At 46.2% G+C, this 22,985-nt stretch overlaps 1 protein-coding gene and 1 long non-coding RNA gene across 6 annotated transcripts in view; one reads left to right on the forward strand and one right to left on the reverse strand.

Moving 5' to 3' along the window:
* The window catches only part of DNAAF9 (dynein axonemal assembly factor 9), a 128,664-nt gene that overhangs the window by 56,925 nt on the left and 48,754 nt on the right, over positions 1-22,985 (reverse strand). For 3 of the 5 annotated variants that reach the window (XM_051845225.2, XM_051845221.2, XM_051845226.2), the window contains 11 exons: positions 18,483-18,622; positions 14,013-14,090; positions 13,675-13,711; positions 10,924-11,011; positions 9,696-9,772; positions 6,900-6,944; positions 6,459-6,504; positions 4,497-4,608; positions 3,772-3,842; positions 2,833-2,883; positions 1,162-1,249 (listed from right to left, as the gene is read on the reverse strand). In XM_051845225.2, the coding sequence (XP_051701185.2) occupies positions 1,162-1,249; positions 2,833-2,883; positions 3,772-3,842; positions 4,497-4,608; positions 6,459-6,504; positions 6,900-6,944; positions 9,696-9,772; positions 10,924-11,011; positions 13,675-13,711; positions 14,013-14,090; positions 18,483-18,622 (833 nt within the window). Of the gene's footprint in view, positions 1-1,161; positions 1,250-2,832; positions 2,884-3,771; positions 3,843-4,496; positions 4,609-6,458; positions 6,505-6,899; positions 6,945-9,695; positions 9,773-10,923; positions 11,012-13,674; positions 13,712-14,012; positions 14,095-18,482; positions 18,623-22,985 lie in introns of all 5 variants that reach the window. The other 2 variants (XM_070052018.1, XM_051845223.2) reach the window with 2 other exon arrangements.
* LOC138844326 (uncharacterized) lies at positions 5,576-7,089 on the forward strand. The gene is made up of 3 exons (XR_011379970.1): positions 5,576-5,783; positions 6,103-6,225; positions 6,406-7,089. It is a non-coding gene; the product is annotated as an uncharacterized lncRNA (long non-coding RNA).

Here is a 22,985-nt window from a genome sequence, read left to right on the forward strand (position 1 = left end):
CTCAGAGGGCAGAGCGGAGAATCACAGGAGATAATTCCCAGGCCTTAATCTAAGCAAGGAACTGGAGTTTGTCCAGATGGATTTCAAAGCTGCCCTAGGCTAGCAACTCCCTTTTACCTTCTATTTTCATTTTCCTTTTTTTTTTTTTTGACATGTATATAAAAACATGGCATATGAAATGTATATGCCAGTCCCACTTTGAATGTTGAGAGGCCTAAGGGCAGACAATTTGTCTCTTTAGTTCTATTTAATAGCTGGTCCACAGCCATTAACAAGAACTGTTCGGGGCCGCCGCATGCAGCACTGGCCTCCCATATGGGTGCCGGTTCAAGTCCCGGCTGCTCCATTTCCAATCCAGCTCTCTGCTATGGCCTGGGAAAGCAGCAGAAGAAGATGGCCCAAGTCCTTGGGCACCTGCAATTGTGTGGGAGACCCAGAAGAAGCTCCTGGCTTTGGATCAGCCCAGCTCCAGCCATTGAGGCCATTTGGGGAGTGAACCAGTGGATGGAAGACCTCTTTCTCTCTGCCTCTGCCTCTGCAACTCCACCTTTCAAATAAATAAATAAATAAATAAAATAACTGTTCGGGAGATGTACTTGACAGATTACACTCCTGAGCCTCATCCACGTGAGATTTAATTATTAGAGGGTAAGATTTGGAATATCTGAACTCACGAGATTTAGGGCTTTGAACCATTGCCATAATGGAATGAAACCCCTGGGAGGAGTGATGGTACATACACACAACAGCAAAACAGGGTCCACAGCTAACAAGCAGAAGGACGGGCAGACCAACAATGGATAACTTGCTACTAAATCTGTGGTAATTTGTCATGCAGCATTAGAAAACTAACCCAGGTTTTGTTTAGGTCCACAAATTCTCTATCTGGAAATGCTGCTTTAGCCCATTCTGAGAGCAAACTTCACGTGGCAACAAGAGAAGCAGGTGCAATTCTGGGACCAGCCCTCTGCTTGTAAAACCAGCACAAATTTCTCATCTGCAGAGTGGGTGGATCAAAGGAGAAAAATCTGTAGGCAAACACTTGTTAACCAGCCAGTCTTTTCAAATATCAGATGTATTATTAATCACAACACCCATGCTGACAATCCACAGATGAAGAATCCAGACACAGCCAAGAACAGGAAAGTCATAGCTGCTTACCCTCCTCAGGCCAGAACTGTAGATTGCTAGAATGGAGATATGCTCCTTCTCCTCCTGTTAGAAAACTGCCCAGGAAAAACTCATCCTCCTTCAAAAAGAACAAAAAAGAAACCGAAAAAGCACGTGATTTATAGCATAAATACCCGAGAATCAAAAGTCCTGCTCAATTTTATCTGTCTATGAAGTTGAGTCAAACTCAGATATGCCCAACGCACTCCATGGCCTCTGTTGTTGCCCAGTTCTTTGTGAGTTTCTGGCGCCCCTGATTTATGCTGGGACAGGGAATGCAAAGGTCTTCTCTGAGTCCAGGCACCAGAGCCCATGTGCTTGTTCACATGCCAGTGCATTCATTTCCTCTGTGAAATCAGGCAGCTTCTCCTCGGCCTAGAGCTTTGATCTCTCATTTCCACACACCTAGACTAATCTGGGATTTCAATAGCTTTCAATAGCACTGTGAGATTTTTTTTTTCTTTTTTTTTTAAAGATTGATTTTTTATTTGAAGTCAAGACACGGTGACAGTGAAAAGTAGAGATCTTGTGTCTACTGGTTCACTTCCCAATGGCTGCAATAGCAAGAGCTGGGCCAGGCTGAAGCCAGGAGCCAGGAACACCATCTCAGTCTCCCACGTGGGTGGCAAGGGCCCGAGTACTTGGCCATCATCCGCTGCTTTCCTCCCTGCACTAGTAGGAAGCTGGATCTGAAGCAGAGCAACTGGGACTTGAACCAGCATTCCTATATGGATGCAGGCATCGCAAGCAGCAGTTCCCCCCAAGGCTTACTTTTTATTTATTTGAAAGGCAGAGTTAGACAGAGACAGAGAGAGACAGAGATCTTCCATCTGCTGGTTCACTCCCCAAACGGCTACCATGGCCAGGGCTGTGCTAGGCAGAAGCCAGGAGCTCGGAGCTTCTTCCAGGTCTCCCACATGGGTGTAGAGGCCCAAGCACTTGGGCCAACTTCTGCTGCTTTCCCAGGTGTATTAGCAGAGAGCTGGGTTGGAAGTGGAACAGCCAGGTCTTGAACCAGTGCCCATACAAGATGTCAGTTTTGCAGGTGGAGGCTTAACCTACTACACCACAACAGCTCCTGCAAGCAGCAGCTTAACTCACCTCACCACAACACCAAATTGGGGGGCCAGCACTGTGGCTTAGTGGGCAAAGCTGCCACCTGCAGTGCTGGCACCCCATACATGAGCACCAGTTTGAGTCCCAGCTATTCCACTTCCAAGCCAGCTCTCTTCTGTGACCTGGGAAAAGAGTGGGAGATGGCCCAAGTCCTTAGGCCCCTGCACCAGCACAGGAGACCCAGAAGAAACACCAAGCTTCGGATTGGTGCAGCTCTGCCTGTTGTGGCCATTTGATGAGTGAACCAGAGGATGGAAAACAACTCTCTCTGTCTCAGCCACTGCCTCTCTGTAACTCTGCCTTTCAAATAAATAAATAAATCTTAAAACAAACAAACAAACAAAACACTCAAAGGTCTAAATGGCAGAAAGAATCTCTCGAATTCTGTCCTCACAAATGGCTTCTTTTCAGAGCTCTGCTGACAGGAAGACAGAGACACCTAGGACCTTCAGGTTAGCAGTACGATGAAATATTTTAAATTATCTTTGTAGGTTGTTTACATTTTACTTTTGATATAATGTACACTGAAAATAAGAATGTGCTTACCCTCACTGCTTGCTGAGTTTTCTCAGACAATTTCACTTCCTTATCTTCTACCTGTGTGCAAAAGAAATACAGATTTTCAGTTTATTACTTCAAAGGCAAAATCCTGCAAGGTCTCCGCATTGTGTTCAAATATTTCCAGGACAGTAATTGGCAGCTCCTCTACCACATCCAGTGCTCTTGGGCCCTGACATAGTTGGCAGAATTGGCCGCTGGTCATCAAGGCATTGGTGGGCTCTCTCACTGGGACCTGACACTCAGCAAACAAGCCTGTGACGTGGGGAGCATGTGTTGTCTCCACCCACATTTCACTTCAAGAAAAAAACAACTATTTTTAGGGATGCAGGAATGAGAACATTCTAAAATGTTTTTGGAGTTCGTTCTTAAGTATGTTCATGTTAGAGAGTGACTCTTGGTCTTCTTCCCTATCCATGTCAGAACTACAGATTCAGAACATGAACAGGTTCTAAAACAGGAACACGAACGATTGCTGGGTTCACTGCTTCTACATCTCCAGGCACCAGCCCTTGACCAAGTCCCACGGAGGAAGATGGAACTTTTCCATGTGTAGACAGATATAAAAATTCAGCAGCAACCATTCTGACCACAGGCTCCACCTCTCACTGTCTGTGACCCTGGACAAACTGTTCAACTTCCAATCCTCAGCCTCCTCCTCTGCAAATGTGGTGTTCATTTCTTCCTTTCACAACTTAACATGCACCCAGATAGCTTTGTTCCTTTCTTCTGAATCTTTTCCAAGATTATGAAGGTGTTAAATAACTAGATTCATTCACATAAAGAGAAAAAGACTGACATAAAAAATTCCATTTCTGAACACTAGCTAATTCAGAATCCGACATCCCGCCAGGGAGCCAACAGAGAGGCTCTCCTCAGTTTTCTCCCGTGTAGGTCTCCTCCTACCAGGCAGGGGATGACACTAACCAGCCAAGAGCGGAATCTGGGTATGGCGGCAGTCAGGACTATGCAGCTGGTTTCTGTGGTAACAGTGCCATCTGTAGGAAGATCACAGACATGCCAGTTACTCCCCAACACCTTAGCCTACCCTGCAGGCCCCAGACCGCAAGGCCTTCCTGTTCTTAGAAGCAAGAGCTCCTTTTCCTAGTACACATGGTCTGATGCCCTCAGAAAATAAAAACTTCCTCATCTGCGGACAGGGAGACTAACAAGGAGATGCAGAGGCTTCCTGTGTGATTAACTTTACCATTTTTCAGAGCAAAAAGAAACACATTTAAATGAAGAGTCAAAGGTATACAAGTTAAAAATCAGAACATTATCCATCAGGCTCATTCTACTAGCACTGGATATTATCATTCTTCAAGATAATTGGTCAAAAGTAGTATTAATTGTTTCAAACTGCTTGACTACTACTGGGGCTGTGTATCTTCATACATGAAATTGCCCCTGCATTTTTTCATCATACACTGCTGTGAACTGCCTGATCATATATTTTGCCCATTTTACCATCAGGTAGTATATCTTTTTCTTATTCATTTGGAAGAGCTCTTTATAAGTTAGGAAATATAACCTTCAATCATAAGTACTCTAATATTTTTATGAGTTTATTAATGGTTATTTGCCCTTATGGTTCACTTTGCCAAAAAAGAAAAAGGTTCAAGGCTTGCTTTTCAAAAACCACATATACTTACCATTTTCTTTAACCATAATCTGAGATGTCAAAAATGATTCTGAGAAGACCACAGATCCTAAGCACCCTCTTCCTCCCAGCAAGTCAGGAATGTCATAGACAGCCATACAAGCCTGGATCAAATGAGAAATCAGGGTCAGACCAAAGGCAGCCCAAAGCCTTCTGGGAGAGATCCCTAAGAAAGAGTTCACAACACTGCTTTTGGATATACAGCAAAAGAATACTGAAGGGTTTCTAAGGAAAACTGGAGTTAACTTGAAATAGATCTCTGAACTAGGAGATGACTTCAGGATCACCAAGTCCTTGGGCCCCTGCACCTGCATGGGAGACCCGGAAGAAGCTCCTGGCTCCTGGCTTCGGATTGGCACAGCTCCAGTCATTGTGGCCATTTGGGGAGTGAAACAGCAGATGGAAGACCTCTCTCTCTCTCTCTCTGCCTCTCCTTCTCTCTCTGTGTAACTCTGACTTTCAAATAAATAAATAAATAAACATTTTTTTTTAGAAAAAGAATACATGTAGTATTTGTTGGACACTTGCTATATATTTTATACCATGTGGCTTGAAAAGAGAAAATACACAAAATAGAATCTGGTTTTAGGAAATTGGTAATGTAGAAATATAACTGAGCAGATAAAAGCTTTCTCATACAAAAGTAATCATACGCCATGTTAGTATGACCTAATTTGTGTAGAACAAACTACATGTACTATGGTATTTGTAGGGAAAATCAATAGGGAAGGCTTTAGGGAGGAGGCAGAACTTCATCTCTGCTGGGGTGGCAAGACAGGATCTGGACAGAAACCATCAACTTCCTGCCTCTTCTTTCCTACTTTACTGGCTGCTGTTGAATGAATACTTAACTTGAGTGTGACTCTACTGGACTCCTAATTACCTACTATGGGGCAGACTACCTTCCAAAGCACTTAATAAAAGCCCAAGGAGAGAAATCAGGGATCTAAAGTTTAGCAAGGAGACAGAGTATTACCACTGAAATATCAGAAAGCATTTCCCAATGTCTTAATGATGTCATAAAAAGCCTAATTTCATTCTAAAAGAATGTTAAGGCAAAATGCAGATAGAATGAGATAAATTATAAAAACATGAATTACTCACCTCAAAAAATTATACCCACTGTACAACTCTCTGCAGATGAGATAACACTACCGATAGGAACTCTGAGTTGCTTTTCCTATGTAACAGTGAAGATGATGCACCCAGTGCACTTTAGGGATAAGACCAAAGCTAGCTGTAATTAAGGCTCAGGCAGTGGTCACAGAATAGATTCGAGGTATAACTTGTGGCCAGAATCTCGGCTGGACATCTACCAGCCTCTCACCCATTCCTTGCCAACCCTTTTCACATCACCATGCACTGGGGCAAAGAGGGAACTCGGCTTTGGTGGAGAGCAACTGGCCTAGACACTGGTTCCCCCAAGCCATGCTGTCCCACTGCAGGGACCAAAACGTCAGGCAGCCCAAAACCAGCCCCTGGCCCACCAGTCTGGCCCTAGCACATCGGTTGGAAAGCTCTGTTCTGACAACTTCACTTCACTGGAAACACAGTCTCTGCTGATTGCTGTTTGTTTAATTAATCAATCAATTTTTCAGGTATCAATACAGCCTTGGAATGCAAAGAAAACTCGCTGGGCTGTTGGTGCAGGTGGCTTGTCTTCAGTTCACATTTCCACATGAGGTCAGAGCCGTCTCAGAGGCCCTTCTGCCAACCCTCAGGTAAGACTGATCCCTGGGGAAGCCTGGGCGCAGTAGTGTGGATGTGGGCAGGCCTGGCACAGCAGCCAGGGCACCCTCAGAAAGCACAGCATCACCACTGCTGTGGCCAGGGTGTACTCAGAACAGAGCAGTTTCCAGAGACCAGGGCTCCCACCCACACTTCCACCTCATCCCTTACAGATGTCTTTCTATAGGACATTCCCAGCTAGTTGACCTGTAACAGTTCTACTTACCGTCTTTACCAAGGACAAGCTATCTTCACTGTCCAGAGGTACAATTCTAGAAGAGGGAGGAGACAGGAGAGACATGCATTAAAGAATTTTTAATTGTACTGAAATTCACAATGTTCTCTATTTTTCAACTTGGTGATGACAAATCAAGACTCAGATTTCTCTCAGAGATTTAGAAAACACAGGGTTGCCTGTCTGTAGAATTAGTGTTGGGCCACCAGGGTGAATGACATCCACACACAACCCCCATCAGCCTTTCAGTGGGACTCTTTCAAGGCCCAGGGGCTCGGGTGAGCAGACTCAGCCCTGAGCCCAATCCTGGAGTGATGTCACTGCCAGGTGTGGACCTGCGGAAAGACCGTCTGTATCAGCAGCTACAAGGTAGCTTCTCTTCTCATTAGCTCCTAAAACCTGCCCCAGGGAGGATCACAATCGTGTACTTACCTTCCCTGATTATTCACAGCATGTATTTGAAAAGCTGTCTTGGAGCTGTAGGCCAAAAACAAAACAAAGATCAGGTTGCTGTTTCCTGTTTCAGACTCTCAAGACCTTCCAGTAAGGTGTGTGTCACCCTTGCTTTGCACAGATCTACCTTAAGCACTGTAGGTAGCTTTCCCAGGGCCATGTTGTTGGAAGGTATGGGGACAGTGTAGTCATGGTGCTGCCTCTTTGCTAGGTCTCAGGGCTGCCTTGAGTCTTGCACCAGAGTCAAGAGAAAATGCCCACTGCAGATTGGGAGTGACCCTCTACAGGTCTGGGTCCTCCTGCACAACCAGTTGGATATGTTCTCCTGCTCCTCCTGCTCCTCACTGACCTTGGGTCAGCTATCCAGCCAGGCCTGCTTTGAGCCTGAGCAGGGGCCATGTCACGTCTCTGTTATAGTCAGCTGCTGTGGAGCCATGGGCAGGGTCGGGCCTCCAGGGCAGCCAATCAGAAAGCCCTTCTGGATTACTCTTTTTACAAATGTTTCTGAATTGTCTAAGTTTAATTTCTTATCTTAACAAATCCTGGGTTAGCCACATACTGACTCTGCATGTGTGTTCATGGCTCCCCTTAGGAGGTCTGTTAATCTGATGGAGTTTTAGGGTACTCAGTGAAGTGACCCTTGTGGCAGAAGGGCATGGGGCTCCCGGGGGAAGACTGGCCCTAGAGGCCCTCCTTGCCCTGCCTGGTCTTTTCCTTGTGCCCTCCTCCAGCCAGGGTGGTACACTCAGGCCTAGGAGGCCTTGGGATTGAGGGGCAGCCTGCTCTAGGAAGGCTGGATGAACTAGGCAAGGGCCTGAGGAAAGGAGCAGTGGGATGACTATGCAAGCCATGTCAATGGTAACAAAACAGGCCCTACTGCAACGCCAGCTAAGAGTGACACGCCCAGGTCCTCGACAAGGTGTGTGGCTGAGGAAACGAGCAGAGTTCCCTGTCTTCCAAGGTCACAAAGTTGGAAAGTGAAGGAGCATTCTCAAACTCAGGTCTGCGGGAATACCCAGTGCAGCACAGCACAAGCCTAAGGGAACAGGTTTCCCTTCTCTTCCCTTTCATGCTAGAGAAAAAACATCCAGAAGACCCAGGGGAAAGAAGACCTGAAAGAAGCCCAAAGCCTTGCACCACAGAGTTCTGGCTCTTTCCTGCACTCCTGGAGCTACAGCAATAGAATTACTATTTGTTCAATTGACTGACTTATCTTTCAAGGCTCTTTCTTACCACCCAGGGCTGTAGATGTTAAAAAAATGTGAGACATGTGAAGCACCACAGGGCCAGTGCTGTATCATTTTTTTGTTTGTTTGTTAAGATTTATTTATTTATTTGAGAGGCAGAGGTACAGAGAGGAAGAGAGAGGTCTTCCATCCATTGGTTCACTCCCCAAATGGCTGCAACAGCTAGAGCTGGGCTGATCCAAAGCCAGGAGCCAAAAGCTTCTTCTGGGTCTCCCATGTGGGTACAGGGGCCCAACTTGGACCATGCTCTACTGCTTTCCCAGGGATATTAGCAGGGAACTAGATTGGAAGAGGGGCATCGAGGACTTAAACTGGTGCCCATTTGGGATGCCAGCGCTGCAGGTAGAGGCTTAACCTATCAAGCCATAGTGCTGGCCCCACAGTGCTGTAGCATTCTTAAGCTCCCCAGTATCAGTGTCTTTTGTACCCTTTGCATAATGCTGTACAAAATGGTCCCCCTGTGGGACAGTGGGCTAAGTGGACCACCTCCATGAAGAAAGCTATGGACACAGACCACACAGATTCACTAGGACATGCAGGCAGCTGTGACGGCAAGACTGCAAGCAGCCAGATTTCCAGGCCTTGTGGGCCTAAGACACAGCCAGACCCAGAATTTCTACCATTTGAGAGGCAAATGAAGCCCACAGCAAATCTCTTCTAAGCAGTGACTACCTTCATGTGCCCAGGGCCCCCGGCCTTAACCAATTTTACCTCTCAAGTTCCTAGCTTCACCTTCCTAACCTGGGAACCCAGGCCTGCCAGGTCCCTGGTGCTACCTTATTCTGGCCTCAGAACATGTATGTGACTCTTTCTCACACAATTCCTCCACCTTTAGCTCCTTAGTTTCTTGAATAAAAGCCTGATCATATTCAGCCATTGAGGCCATCTGGGAAGTGAAACAGCAGATGGAAGGTCTCTCTCTCTCTGTGTGTCTATCCCTACCTCTGTAAGTCTGCCTTTCAAATAACTAAAATAAACCTTTTTTTTCCCTAAAAAATGCATGATCATAAATGATCAAATGGGAGATAGAATATAAATTACAAGGAACAAAAAAGCAGAGCTAAGACTTAAACTTAGCCACCCTAATAAGGAACGCAGGTATCCCAACAGCATCTTTAGCTGCTGCACCAAACAGCCATCATCTTTCTAAACATAAAAGAATTCCTCTGGTGGCTGTTTGGTGTAGCAGCTAAAGATGCTGTTGGGATACCTGCGTTCCTTATTAGGGTGGCTAAGTTTAAGTCTTAGCTCTGCTTCCAATTCCAGTTTCCTGCTAATGTACACCCTAGGAGGCAGCAAGTGATGCCACAAGTAGCTGGGTACCTGCCACCCATGTGGGAGACCCAGAGTGAGTTCTGGGCTCCCAGCTTTGGCCTTGCTCAGCCTCAGCGGTTGCAGGCATCTGGGGAGTGAACCAGAATATGCAATATCTCTCTTTGTCTCCCTCCTTTTGTCTGCATTTCAAACCAAAAGCAAGTATTTTTTTTAAATATTCAAAATTCCCTCTAAAGTATTTGCCATTGCTTACCGTAAAGCTGCCTTAAACTGAATCAACTCAAAGGAATCTAACCCAGATCCCAGGGTCTGCTCTGCTACCTCCTTGGCCTGTAAAATCAATAACAAAGCAAAGATTAGCTTTCACAGCACAAAAGTGCACACATCACTGACAAAAAGGACCCTTCTAACATTAATCCAGTGCCCTTCCCCTCTATATGACTACTTTATACTATCCACAGATTAAAGTGAAAGTAGCATGTTAAACAGCAGGTGCCTCCTTTCTTCAGGCTGGGTTTACAGTAACACCTGCCTTCGGACAGGTGGACATTGGCACCTGCTCTGCCAGTGAGATGGAACCAGCTGAGATGATGCCAGTGCAATGTGAGGTCTGGAAAAGCGATTCTTCCTTCCCTCTCCCCTGGCTCTGGGGAGGCACCACTGCCCTCAGAGTTTCTGCCAGATGCCAAGAACAATCAGACAGCCAGAGTTACAAAAGATGAGCTAAAAAACAAAAGTGTGAGAACTGATGTTGAAGGACATCCCACTGCACTGCATAAGCCTTCTGCCATAAATCAGCTAAAGGGCTGAGAAATCCCACGTCAGTACCAAGGATTCAAGTTCAGTGAGGAGGGGAGACGGCTAGGAGCTGGTGACTACTGCTACGGTCTCTCTGATATCTACATCATACACAACCTTTCCAATGTCAAATGGCTTCCTTCAGGAAAGGTCCTATTGGCATTGGGAGGCATCAAGCCGACTCTTCTCATCTCCTTACTGGGTCAGATATAGGAATCCAACTCAGCAGGGCAGGTTAACCGCAAAACAGCAAGGAAGACAGTGGTCAGAGAGCGAGAACACACGTGCTCGTCTAGGAAAGGCAAGTCAGATTTTCCAGTCTGTAGTTGCTTTCTTTTTAAACACTGAATTATAGGAAATCAAACTATGTAGCTCAAAACAAACTTACTTTAGTAAAAAAAATCACAGAATCATTTCTATAAAAATCTTGTTTAAACTATTAAACAAACCATCGTGTCACAGAATGATTTTTATCTCCAAAGAAGTGCTGATGAGTTGTCACTCAAGAGACAACAGCAGCAGGTAACAGGCAGCAGATGCTCTACAGTCATCTTTTTGCTTAGTGCCAAAGAGGCCCAAGCCCACCCAAAAGTGTTACAAGGTGCTCAAAGAATGAACAGATGGACAGGCTACTTTGTATTAAAATAATGACTACAGAAAGAGAAACATGGTATTTAAATTACCTTTGTTAGACTGGAAGTTTTAGCGTAACATGCAATGCCAGCCAGAACAGCCGCAATAACAGCAGTGTATACCTGGGACAAGAGCCTACTTTAAAACAAGAAATAACGGTTAACTACAGCACTAGGGGGTTTTATCAAAAGCTGCATGCACACAAATGACAGTCCAAGAACCTATTTTTAAACAGAATAAGTACAAAAGTGGAACTCTGATTTCTAAACCTTTTAGAAGTCTTGGTTTGACTGATCCTTTGTTTTCATTAAATCATCTTAAGAAAAGTCAGTTCCTCTGAACTCTGCTCGGAAGACCAAACTGTCCAACTGGTAACCAAACAGTATAGCAATAGCTAGGTTCCCTGAGAACTTCATGCGCAGGACCAGCTACACACAGACCAGGAATTCCTTCCGTATGGACATACATACCCAGGCACGAACCACACAGCTTTATACTGTCTCCTCGTCAGACCTGGTGAAGTCTGCCTGCTGCTGGGACTTCAGGGTGGGAGACCTCAGGGGCAACAGATCGCCCAACTAAGCAGAGGCTGGCTTCCACTTCACCTCTCCAAGCAGAGAGAACACAGGATGTTTCAAGGGGATCTTGCACCTTATCCTCTTTCTCTCTGATTTCTCACTCTCCAAAGTCTTACAAGAAAAAGTTTTTCTCTGCCATGAAGGTCTCCAGAAAATCCAAATCTGGTTCCCTTTAGGGAAGAGTTTCTCAACCTTAGCACTCTAGGCTGGGTATCTTTTATTGTGGGGTCTCTCCTGGGCATTGTAGGATGTTTAGCAGCACCACTCACTACACATCAGCAGCACCCCTCACTGTGACAACCAAAAATGGCTCCAGACTTTGCCAAATGTGCTCAGGGGTGCGGGAGATAGGGGTGGTAGAGTAAAATTGCTGTTGGCTGTGAACACTGCAGCCAGGAGGCCCAGGTTCTTCTTAGTTAGAACACTTACAGAGAGAATGGCCTCATCCACAAGCCCCTGAAAGGCAAGGCCTCACCTAGGACAGGTTTATTTTTAAGCCTGTGAGGGAAGGCGACAGAAATAGCAAGAAACAGACATGCTCTAGCCTAATCCTCCTGTCCTAGGGATGGAGTTAAGTAGGGCCTGTGGAAGCAGAATAAGTTGTCTAAGATCACAGAGAATTCATGGCAGCCCCAAATGCAGGTCTGCTCTCAGCCTAGTGTGTTCCCACTATGCCATATCCATGGTCATCTCCTTCAATTCCTCCTTGGCTCCTGCACCTCACCTCAACACTGTAGGTAAGAGATCTGAGTTGGGTTGAAGAGGAGACAGGGTTAGAGTTCATATAACAACATGACAGTTCCAAGGATCAACATATCCTGAGGATTGCTGGCCAGACCAGGGCAGAGGGTATACCCTGGTAGGATAGGACCTGGAAGGATACTTGTCATTGAGCTGGTTATTTCAGGGTGAGACCAGAATACTCTACATCTTGACATTATAGGTGAAGTTTTATAAGGCCAACCCCAAAGACATGTAAAGATACCCCCTCCTCAGCATGACTCAAACACCACTCAGTACCTACACTGGTCAGCCTCTTCTCTACTTGTCCTCAGACAACAGCCCAACACATAGGTGCTATTAACCCACAGAATGGCCTGGATGTGCTGCTATAACTTTCACTAGGACTCTACAAGGTACAACTTCTACCAGCTCTGAGTTCAGTAAATTGCCTGATATTAGCCCAGGGAACCAATTAATTCACTTTAGGTAAAAAGTCTATGCTTCTAGAATGAGGATCCTGGTGAGTCACTCAGCATGGCTGGCATGGAAGCACAGAAGGCAGAGAGCAAGGCCACATCCACTAACATATGCAAAAATGGTTCACTTGCTGCCAAAGTGAAGGCAGCCTGCCAAAAAACTATATATACATTATGATTACAGCTACATAAAATCTAAACGCACAATTTTTTGAAAGTCCCAGAAAAATACACATTAAGATACTAACAGGTAGAAGTAGAGAGGAGGAATTATGGTTGATCTCCATATTTCCTTATTTTCTGTAGTGTGATTAAACAATACAGCTTCCTGAGCCTACCCTAGAAATTCTGATTCTGCGGTTCTGGGAATGGGCACAGAGAATACTTTCAAGAAATCCTTCGATGGTCCTCTGTGGCCTATCACTGCTGGCCTTTGTGAAGTACAGTCCAGAGTCCACCATTTCATGCTGGGGTCTTTAATCAGGTAACCAACCCTGGAACTCCGCCAGGTCCCTGTTTCTGAAAGGACGTGCTTCCTGGAATTCAGCAGTTTCAGTATTAATGTGAAGGGAGAGGTCAACATTAGGTAGGACCTTTCTAAGGTGCTACAGCTAGGGTTTAGATCCTAGCTCTGTTCCACAAACAAGCTTATGGCAAAGTCCTCAGACCAGTGGGAGTTTCATACAGATTCATTCTCCCAGTGGATTTCAGGATGTTTTATTTTTAGAAAGGCCCCCAATAAAATGTACTATGACAAGGAGTCACGTCACACAAATGCATACATGTGTTGGGACAAAGTCTGAGCTTTGGAGAGGGGCAGGTGGCAAAGCTGGTAGGGTCTTCTGGCCTGGATTCCAAGTTGACAGAGTGGGGCTGGGGGTCTCCTGGGAAACCATACGGCAATGTTCACCTTGTACACTAAAGTCCCTACTCACTGCTGCTCTCAAAAGAGAGGAGACAGCACAGTCGCAGCTGAGTAACTCAGCTTTGAGAAAGAAAAAACAAAACAAACATAAAGTCTTACATTTGTTCAGTTTTCTCAGGCGGCTTGTCGTCACCACCTGTGAAAGAGCACACATACTGAGACCATGACGGAGGGTGCAGGCTACAGCGACACTTCACAGGGCAGCTAGTGCTGCTAAGTTTACTTAGAAGGCATTGTCAAGAGCTATTTTTTTTTCTTTTAAGTTAAACATAGTGCAAGCACAAACAATGGTGGAACTTGGCTTCTTTCAGTATCCTCAACTGTCTAGTTGCCATCAGGGAGGGAGGTGGAGACCCACAAGCTGGGGGCAACTATTAGTTCATGGGCGAAACCATTCATGAAGTAAGCTGATGAGCTGACAATTTATAGGGACTTACCTAAGTAAGGAACATGAGTAGCTCCAAAAAAGTATGTTCTTGAACAAGCAAGAGGTCCCTTTGGTGAAACGCACTGTGCTACCTGGATGTCAGAAAAGGAAGAAAAACAAAAATGAGCAGGTGCTAATGCATACATTGCTTCTAGAGAAACAAAAGGTATCTGGCTAATGGGAGTAAGTTTTATTTGACCAAAACTGATTTATTATTTTTAAAGACATAGGGTAAAAATCACCTTTAATGATCTTGCTTTTTCATGGTATCTTATGTGGGTGTGTGTATTGGTTTCAGACCTTGGCTACTGTGAGGTTGCTGTGGGTACTCAGTCCAGGATACTAATGAATTCCCAGCTCAGAAGGAACAAAGCAGCAGTGTGTTTGGGTTTTGACTGCCATTACTATTTAGTCATGTAAGAGGCCCTGTGTCCATTCCTCAGCAACTCTACCAAAACAAGACTGAAAACAAAATGTTCAATCCAGAGCTTTCACACATAAGATCCTGGTCCAGAAAACAGGCAGAGAAGTGGGGCAGCTACAAAGTCAGAAACCCAGGGCCTCACTTTCATTTGTATTTCATCTTGGTCCATATCCCTTGCAGAAGAGTAAGTTCCTATAGTTTTTTTCTTTCTTTTCTTCTTTTTAAAGATTTATTTTATTATTTGAAAGGCAGAGATATGGAGAGAAGGGGGAGGGAGAGAGAGAGAGAGAGAGAGAGAATCTTCCATATGCTGATTAACTTCTCAAATGGCTACAATGGTGGGGTTGGATCAGGCAGTTTTGGGCTCCTGGATTTGTACTGGCCCAGCCTCAGCTGTTGTAGCCTTTTGAGAAGTAAACCAGCAGATATAAGATCTTTCTCTGTCACCCTGACTTTCAAATAAAATTTTTAAAAATTCTTTTTTTTTCTTAAAGATTTATTTATTTGAAAGAATAAAGACAGAGTTACAGAGACGGACGGGCAGAGGCAGAGAAAGGGAGATTTCTTCCATCTCCTGGTTCACTCCCCATATGGCTGCAATGGTCAGGACTGGGTCAGGTTGAAGCCAGAACCAGGAGCTTCTTCCAGGTCTCCCACACAAGTGCATTGGCCCAAGCACTTCAGCCATCTTCTGCTTTCCCAGGCACATTAGCAGGGAGCTGGATCAGAAGTGGATTAGCTGGGACTTGAATTGGCACCCATGTGGGATGCTGGCACTGCAGGCAGCAGCTTAACCTGCTATACCACAGCATCAGCCTCTAAAAAATTATTTTTAGAAACTCAGCTTCCTTGGGTCATGCTATAAATTTGGGTAAGTACATATTAACATTAAATTTATTGACATTTACTTTAAAACATGGTACAAAAAGAATTTGCATAGATAATGAAGACTTGCTCAGATTATTTGGAGTTGCCTGTTTTACATGACATTAATCTGTAAATTACTCATAAATAGCACAGAAATGGAGAGTCTGCATGTTACCTTGAATAGAGCTGAAGAAGAAAGGCCCTAACATAGGGGCCCTAACCTCAGGACCATATCTCTGGGAAGTGCCTTTGGTTCTGTGTGTTTCCATGTTTGTGAAGGAAAGATAGGACAACAATGTTCCCCCATTATGACAGAAGTGGTGTGAAGATCCAGCTACATTGTTTTTCCCCTATTGTGCTATTGGGGTGGAATGAGAAGGCCATGCCAAGAAGGTCGCTGGCAAGCCAGCGTTAGTTACTCAGGAATGGCTTTGGAAACCACATGGCAATAGAGCCTGCCTGGCAACAGGCTGTGATCGGATGGCTTCGGATACTGCCTGGCAACAGGTTGTGACTGGTTAGGGCAATAAACCGCCCCTTAACCAGAATGGCTGCCTTGGCTATATAAGCTGCTGTACGAACTGAAATAAACGAGTCTGCGGGCTGCTCGCCTCTGACCCACTTTCACCCGACTTCCGGGGTCTGTGAGGTGACTCCGTGCCTCTTGTCCCCACCACACTCCTCCTCTCAAAACGAATCCACAGCAACACCCTATTACTTACATCTTGTGCCAGTGTCATAGACTTGTTATAAGGATGAATACTGACACATTATTGTTAACTGAAGTCCACAGATTATATTAAGGTTTACTCCTTAAGAAGGTTCTGACAAATATATAACGTCATGTGTCATCGTGACTGAATCACACAGAATAAATAGTTCCATGGCCTAAAAGTCTTCCTGCACTTCACCTACTTTCCTTCCCTCTCTCTCCAAATCCTGCTAACTGGCTCCAGTGCTGTATTTTTCCAGAATGTCATCCACTTGGAATCACTGTATGCAACCCTAATATTGCCTTCTTTGACTTAGCATCAAACATTTAAGGTTACTCCATGTCTTTTTCCTTTTCTTTTCCCCCAGCAAATGGTACTTTAACACTTTAACCTCAAAGATACAAAGAAGTAGTCTCCAGTTAGGGAAATACAGCAAAGTAAGTAACACAAAAGCCTTAATGACATTTTTCTTACTGGTTAACTTAATACAGGGCTATCTCGTACTTCTCTCTTGCTCCTGAAGCAAAAATGAATTTCTTTCATTCAGACTGGACTTCTTTGTGGAGTAATTCTATTGTAGCTATTTTGTGTTATGAAATGAGTGATAGCTGTATGGCTTAAAACCTAGATTTAAGGCACAAAATTCTCTAGCAGCTGTGAACACTTGAATACATGAATTTGAGGTTTATCGTGGTGAAAAGATTAACACAAAACCTCAGGTATTAGTCAATATGGTGGTACCTATACCAAGTCCACACTTGGCTCAGCAAAAAAGTTTGAATTTTCTTAAACAGTTACAGTAAGTAACTTGTTAAGAGTCAAAAAGCTGGGGCTGGCGCTGTGGCGCAGCAGATTAACAACCTGGCCTGAAGTGCCAGCATCCCATATGGGCGCCAGTTCTAGTCGTGGCTGCTCTACTTCCGATCCAGCTCTCTGCTATGGCCTGGGATAGCAGTAGAAGACAGTCCAAGTCCTTGGGCCCCTGCACCCACGTGGGAGACCCAGAAGAAGCTCCTGGCTCCTGGCTTCGGATCACCGCAGCTCCAGCCGTTGTGGCCATCTGGGAAGTGAATCAGTGGATGGAAGACCTTTCTCTCTGTCTCTACCTCTCTCTGTAATACTGTCTTTCAAATACATAAAATAAATCTTCAAAAAAAAAAAAAAGAGTCAAAAAGCTGATTTTTTTTCTTGTAAATATAGGGATGATTTCTTTTTTCTTTTTTTAATATTTATTTGACAAATAGAGTTGGACAGAGAGAAAGGTCTTCCTTCCATTGGTTCACACCCCAAATGGCCCCTACGGCTGGCACTGTGCCAATCTGAAGCCAGGAGCCAGGTTTTTCCTCCTGGTTTCCCATGCGGGTGCAGAGCCCAAGAAGTTGGGCCATCCTCCACTGCCTTCCCGGGCCACAGCAGAGAGCTGGACTGGAAGAGGGGCAACCGGGACTAGGACCCAGCGCCCATATGGGATGCCGGCACCACAGTCGGAGGATTAACCAATTGAGCCATGGCGCCGGCCCAGGAAGATTTCTAAGCTCTTTATATGTCACAGCTGAAACTGGAAGCCTTCTCTGAACCTTACTTAGATCATGTGTTTTAAGGTGGCCGTTTGGCACAGCAGTTAAGCAGCTCCTTGGGACACCCACATCCCATACTGGAGTGCCTGGGTTTGAGTCCTGGCTGCATTCTCCATTCCAGCTTCCTACTCATGTGCAGCCTGGGAAGCAGCAACGATGGGCTCAAGTGGTTGGGTCTCTGTCAATCATTAGAGTCCTATACACAAGTCTAGCATCTCCTTTAAAATAATACAGTACACAATATATTATCAAATGTAAAAATCATCAAGATTTATAGCCTTCAATGTTAACAGTTAAGAACTTAAAAAAGAAAAAACTTAGGCTTGGAATGGCTATTTCAAATTCATTTGAGTCTATTTATTTGAAAGGTAGAGCAACAGAAGAGAGTGAGCTTCCATCACCAATTTACTCCCCAAATGGCTGCAACAGCCAGGTCTAGGCCAGGCCAAAGCCAGGAGCTAGAAACCTCATCCTGGTCTTCCGCATGCATAGCAGAGGCACAAATACTTAAGCCATCATTTGCTGACTTTCCAGAGCATTAGCAGGAAGCTGGGTTGGAAGCAGAGTGGCCGGGACTGATATGGGATGCTGGCATTGCAAATGGAAGCTTAACCTGCTGAACCACACAGCAGCCTGATTAGAAATTTTTATTTTACTGACACTACTCTAAGAACTTAAAAGAGTAGTTTGTGAAAATGTTCTTAACAGTTTTCTTTCAAATCTTTCAAAATTAAATGTTTTCAAATCATACCTGGCACTTATATATAATTTCCAATCACTTTTTTCACTCCAAAAGAATGTCAAGTTCAGGGTTAAATCAACATTAACTAGAAAAGGCTCCCCACCCCAGCCCCAAACCTTGGATAATGAATCTATCAAACATGAGGCAGTCCAACCACCTACCATGTGTTTGGCAAAGCTCCCACCAGGACCAGTGCTGCGTACCAGGTGCCCTTCAGAAGGGAAGTTAAAATTGCCAGCATTCAGGTTTTCCCGTGTGGAATGATTACCAAAGAGAACAAATGGCTGCCTATTAGGGCTACAATGGAAAGTAAAAAATATGTGGTTAGAAAAGAGATTCCCTTGACCTGAGTGAGTTCTCAGGCTTCTCTGAGTTACACTCTGTACTCTGAGCAAAATACAGCCTGCCTACCTAACAACGCTCATCGGGTGAGCAAGGGACACCAGGTATCTCTGACTCTTCCTACTGACCACTGGGGACCAGTCACTTGGGGACACAACTAAACGCAAGCTAGAGTTGTGTTTTCAGCTTGTTCTACTTTTTGAAGAATCAGTTTTGTAACTTCACTGTCCATGACGCAGTGATGGAGTGGCACCGTTTAAAGGAATGACAGAGGTGGTGATACTCAGCAGAGCACTTCGCAATTCCTGAGCACGTTTGGGAGGAAGGAGGCGAGGAGGCTGCCAGTATTCTCACTGCCACCTGTCCCCTTGTTCCCCTCTCTTCACTGCACTTGTCCTCTACCCCAACTTGTGCTCACTCCTCAGTCCAATGTAATCCCTACCTCAGTCATCCCAATCACACAGCTCTTGCAAAATGACAGTCTTCAGGCTTCCTGTCTTGGTCTCTCAGAAGCACCTAACATCCTTCCATTGCAAAAGCTACTGCATTTCAGTATCCCCAGTCTTCCTCCCCCTTCTCCCAGGCCCCTGAATATTTTTAGGGTTTGACTTCAGCTGTCTGCTCTCTCCTCCGATCATGAACCACTCAATCTGTCTCCTCCAGTACTTGCTGTAAATAAATGCCATCACCATCTACCCAGGAATAAGCCAGATCTGAGAGGCCTCTTTAAGAAATGTTTCCTCAGCCAGCGCCGCGGCTCACTAGGCTAATCCTCCACCTTGCGGCGCCGGCACACCAGGTTCTAGTCCTGGTCAGGGTGCCGGATTCTGTCCCGGTTGCCCCTCTTCCAGGCCAGCTCTCTGCTGTGGCCAGGGAGTACAGTGGAGGATGGCCCAAGTCCGTGGGCCCTGCACCCTATGGGAGACCAGGAGAGGCACCTGGCTCCTGCCTTCAGATCAGCACGGTGTGCTGGCCGCAGCGCACCAGCAGAGGCGGCCATTGGAGGGTGAACCAACGGCAAAGGAAGACCTTTCTCTCTGTCTCTCTCTCTCACTGTCCACTCTGCCTGTCAAAATAAATAAATAAATAAAAATAAAAAAGAAATGTTTCCTCATCTAAATTCAACCAACTGGCCAGTGCCGAGACTCATTAGGCTAATCCTATTTATTTTCAGAAGGAACAAAGGACTTATATGGTCTGATCAAATTCTTCAGCTCCGACCGGCACCGCAGCTCACTAGGCTAATCCTCCGCCTGCGGCGCCGGCACCCCAGGTTCTAGTCCCAGTTGGGGTGCCAGTTCTGTCCCGGTTGCTCCTCTTCCAGTCCAACTCTCTGCTGTGGCCCAGGAGTACAGTGGAGGATGACCCAAGTGCTTGGGCCTTGCACCCGCATGGGAGACCAGGAGGAAGCACCTGGCTCCTGGCTTTGGATCGGACCAGCGTGCCGACCGTAGCAGTCATTTGGGGGGTGAACCAGGGGAAGGAAGACCTGTCTCTCTGTCTCTCTCTCTGTCATTGTCAAAAAAAAAAAAAAAAAATTCTTCAGCTCCATGAAAGGCTACCCTCCCCCAACTCCCACATTCCAAACTCACCTTTTATGTCCTTTATGTTCTCATCTCAGGGCCTCTGCTCTCTCCACCCCAATTGTCTGCTCATCATTCACATCTCTCCCAGAGGAAGCCAGCCTCTCTAGTTATGGTCCTCACAGTACTGTATGTCCAATTGGGGTAAATAAATCTGTCTTCTCAATCATTTAACATTTCTTTATGTGAAAAACATCTCAAATTCTGCATCCTTTCATTTTCTTGGTCCCAGTCAGAGCTATTTTTTTTAAGGATCTGTTGTTTTTGTTGTTGTTGACAGGCAGAATTAGACAGTGAGAGAGAGAGAGACAGAGAGAAAGATCTTCCTTCCGTTGGTTCACCCCCCAAATGGCTGCTACAGCTGGCGCGCTGCGCGGATCCAAAGCCAGGAGCCAGGTGCTTCCCCCTGGTCTCCCATGTGGGTGCAGGGCCCAAGCACTTGGGTCATCCTCCACCGCCTTCCCGGGCCACAGCAGAGAGCTGGACTGGAAGAGGGGCAACCGGGACAGAATCCGGTGCCCCAACTGGGACTAGAACCTGGGGTGCTGGCGCCGCAAGGCGGAGGATTAGCCTAGTGAGCCACGGCGCCGGCCCAAAGGATTTATTTTATTTATTCGAAAGAGTTACAGAGAGAGGTAGAGGCAGAGAGAGAGGTCCTTCATCCACTGGTTCACTCCCCAGATGGCCGCAACAGCCAGAACTGAGCCTATCTAGTCAAGAGCCAGGAGCTTCCTCCAGGTCTCCCATGTGGGTGCAGTGGCACAAGGACTTGGGCCATCCTCTGCTGTGTTCCCAGGCGCATTAGCGGGAGCTGAACACTGAGCATCTCAGACTTGAACTGGCGCCCATATGAGATGCTGCTGCAGGCCAGGGTTTTTTTTTTTTAAAGATTTATATATTTATTTGAAAGTCAGAGTTACAGAGAGAGAGAAGAGGCAGAAGGAGAGAGAGGGAGAGGGAGAGGGAGAGGGAGAGGGAGAGGGAGAGGGAGAGGGAGGGAGGGAGAGAGAGAGAGAGAGAGAGAGAGAGAGAGACGTCTTCCGTCTGATGGTTCACTCCCCAATTGGCTGCAATGGCCGGAGCTGCACTGATCCGAAGCCAGAAGCCTGGAGCTTCCTCCAGGTCTCCCACAAGGGTGCAGGGGCCCAAGGACTTGGGCCATCTTTTACTGCTTTCCCAAGCCACAGCAGAGAGTTGGATCAGAAGTGGAGCAGCCAGGTCTTGAACCAACGCCTATATGGGATGCCGGCGCCTCAGGCCAGGGTGTTAACCCATTGTGTCACAGTGCCAGCCCCGCAGGCCCAGGTTTTAACCTGCTGTGCCATAGCGCTGGCCCCCAAATCAGAGCTTCTAATGATACATTTTTGTTGTGAGGTTGTTTGATTAATGTCTTACTTCACTATCACTATAAACTCCATGAGGACAGAGATAATATTTGGTTTAACTTTTTTTTTTTTGACAGGCAGAGTGGACAGTGAGAGAGGTAGAGACAGAGAAAGGTCTTCCTTTACCGTTGGTTCACCTTCCAATGGCCTCTGCGGCTGGCGCACTGTGCTGATCCGAAGCCAGGTGCTTCTCCTGGTCTCTCATGTGGGTGCAGGGCCCAAGCACTTGGGCCATCCTCCACTGCACTCCCGGGCCACAGCAGAGAGCTGGCCTGGAAGAGGGGCAACCGGGACAGAATCCGGCGCCCTGACCGGGACTAGAACCCGGTGTGCCGGCGCCACAGGTGGAGGATTAGCCTATCAAGCTACAGCGCCGGCCCGGTTTAACTTATTTTTAACCATGTAATTTCTCCTGCTTGGTATGCTGTATATTCTCAGTAAATATTTGATGGCTGAGGGGATATTTTAAAAGAAAGCTTCCTTTCTCCCATAGCCTTTCCTTAAATTGCCCTTTGTGTGTGTCATGTGGGAAATTCTTTGCATTTCTTCTCTTTACACTTAAAAATACTACCTTAAATTTCAGGCAAACAAGTAATTTATTTATTTTTTTTGACAGGCAGAGTGGACAGTGAGAGAGAGAGACAGAGAGAAAGGTCTTCCTTTTGCCATTGGTTCACCCTCCAATGGCCGCCATGGCCGGCACGCTGTGGCCGGCGCACCGCGCTGATCCGATGGCAGGAGCCAGGTACTTATCCTGGTCTCCCATGGGGTGCAGGGCCCAAGCACTTGGGCCATCCTCCACTGCACTCCCTGGCCACAGCAGAGAGCTGGCCTGGAAGAGGGGCAACCGGGACAGAATCCGGCGTCCCAACCGGGATTAGAACCCGGTGTGCTGGCGCCGCAAGGTGGAGGATTAGGCTAGTGAGCCGCGGCGCTGGACCAACAAGTACTTTTAAAAGTACACATGACCGATTTTTCTTCTTCAAGCTAAGTAACAGTTTTGATAGAAAAAGATAATGCTGGGGCTGACGCTGTGCATAGTAGGTAAAGCCGCTGCCTGCAGTGCCGGCATCCCATATGGGCACCGGTTCGAGTCCTGGCTGCTCCACTTCTGATCCAGCTCTGTGCTATGGCCTGGGAAAACAATAGAGGATGGCCCAAGTGTTTGGGCCCCTGCACCCATGTCGGAGACCTGGAAGAAGCTACTGGCTCCTGGCTTTGGATAGGCGCAGCTCTGGCCATTGCAGCCATTTGGGGAGTGAACCTGTGGATGGAAGACCTCTCTCTCTGTGTAACTCTTCCAAATAAATAAAAATAAATCTTTTTTTTTTTTTTTTTTTAAAGACAATT

This window comes from Oryctolagus cuniculus, chromosome 11 (genome assembly GCF_964237555.1).
Source record: "Oryctolagus cuniculus chromosome 11, mOryCun1.1, whole genome shotgun sequence".
Taxonomy (NCBI): Eukaryota; Metazoa; Chordata; class Mammalia; order Lagomorpha; family Leporidae; genus Oryctolagus; species Oryctolagus cuniculus.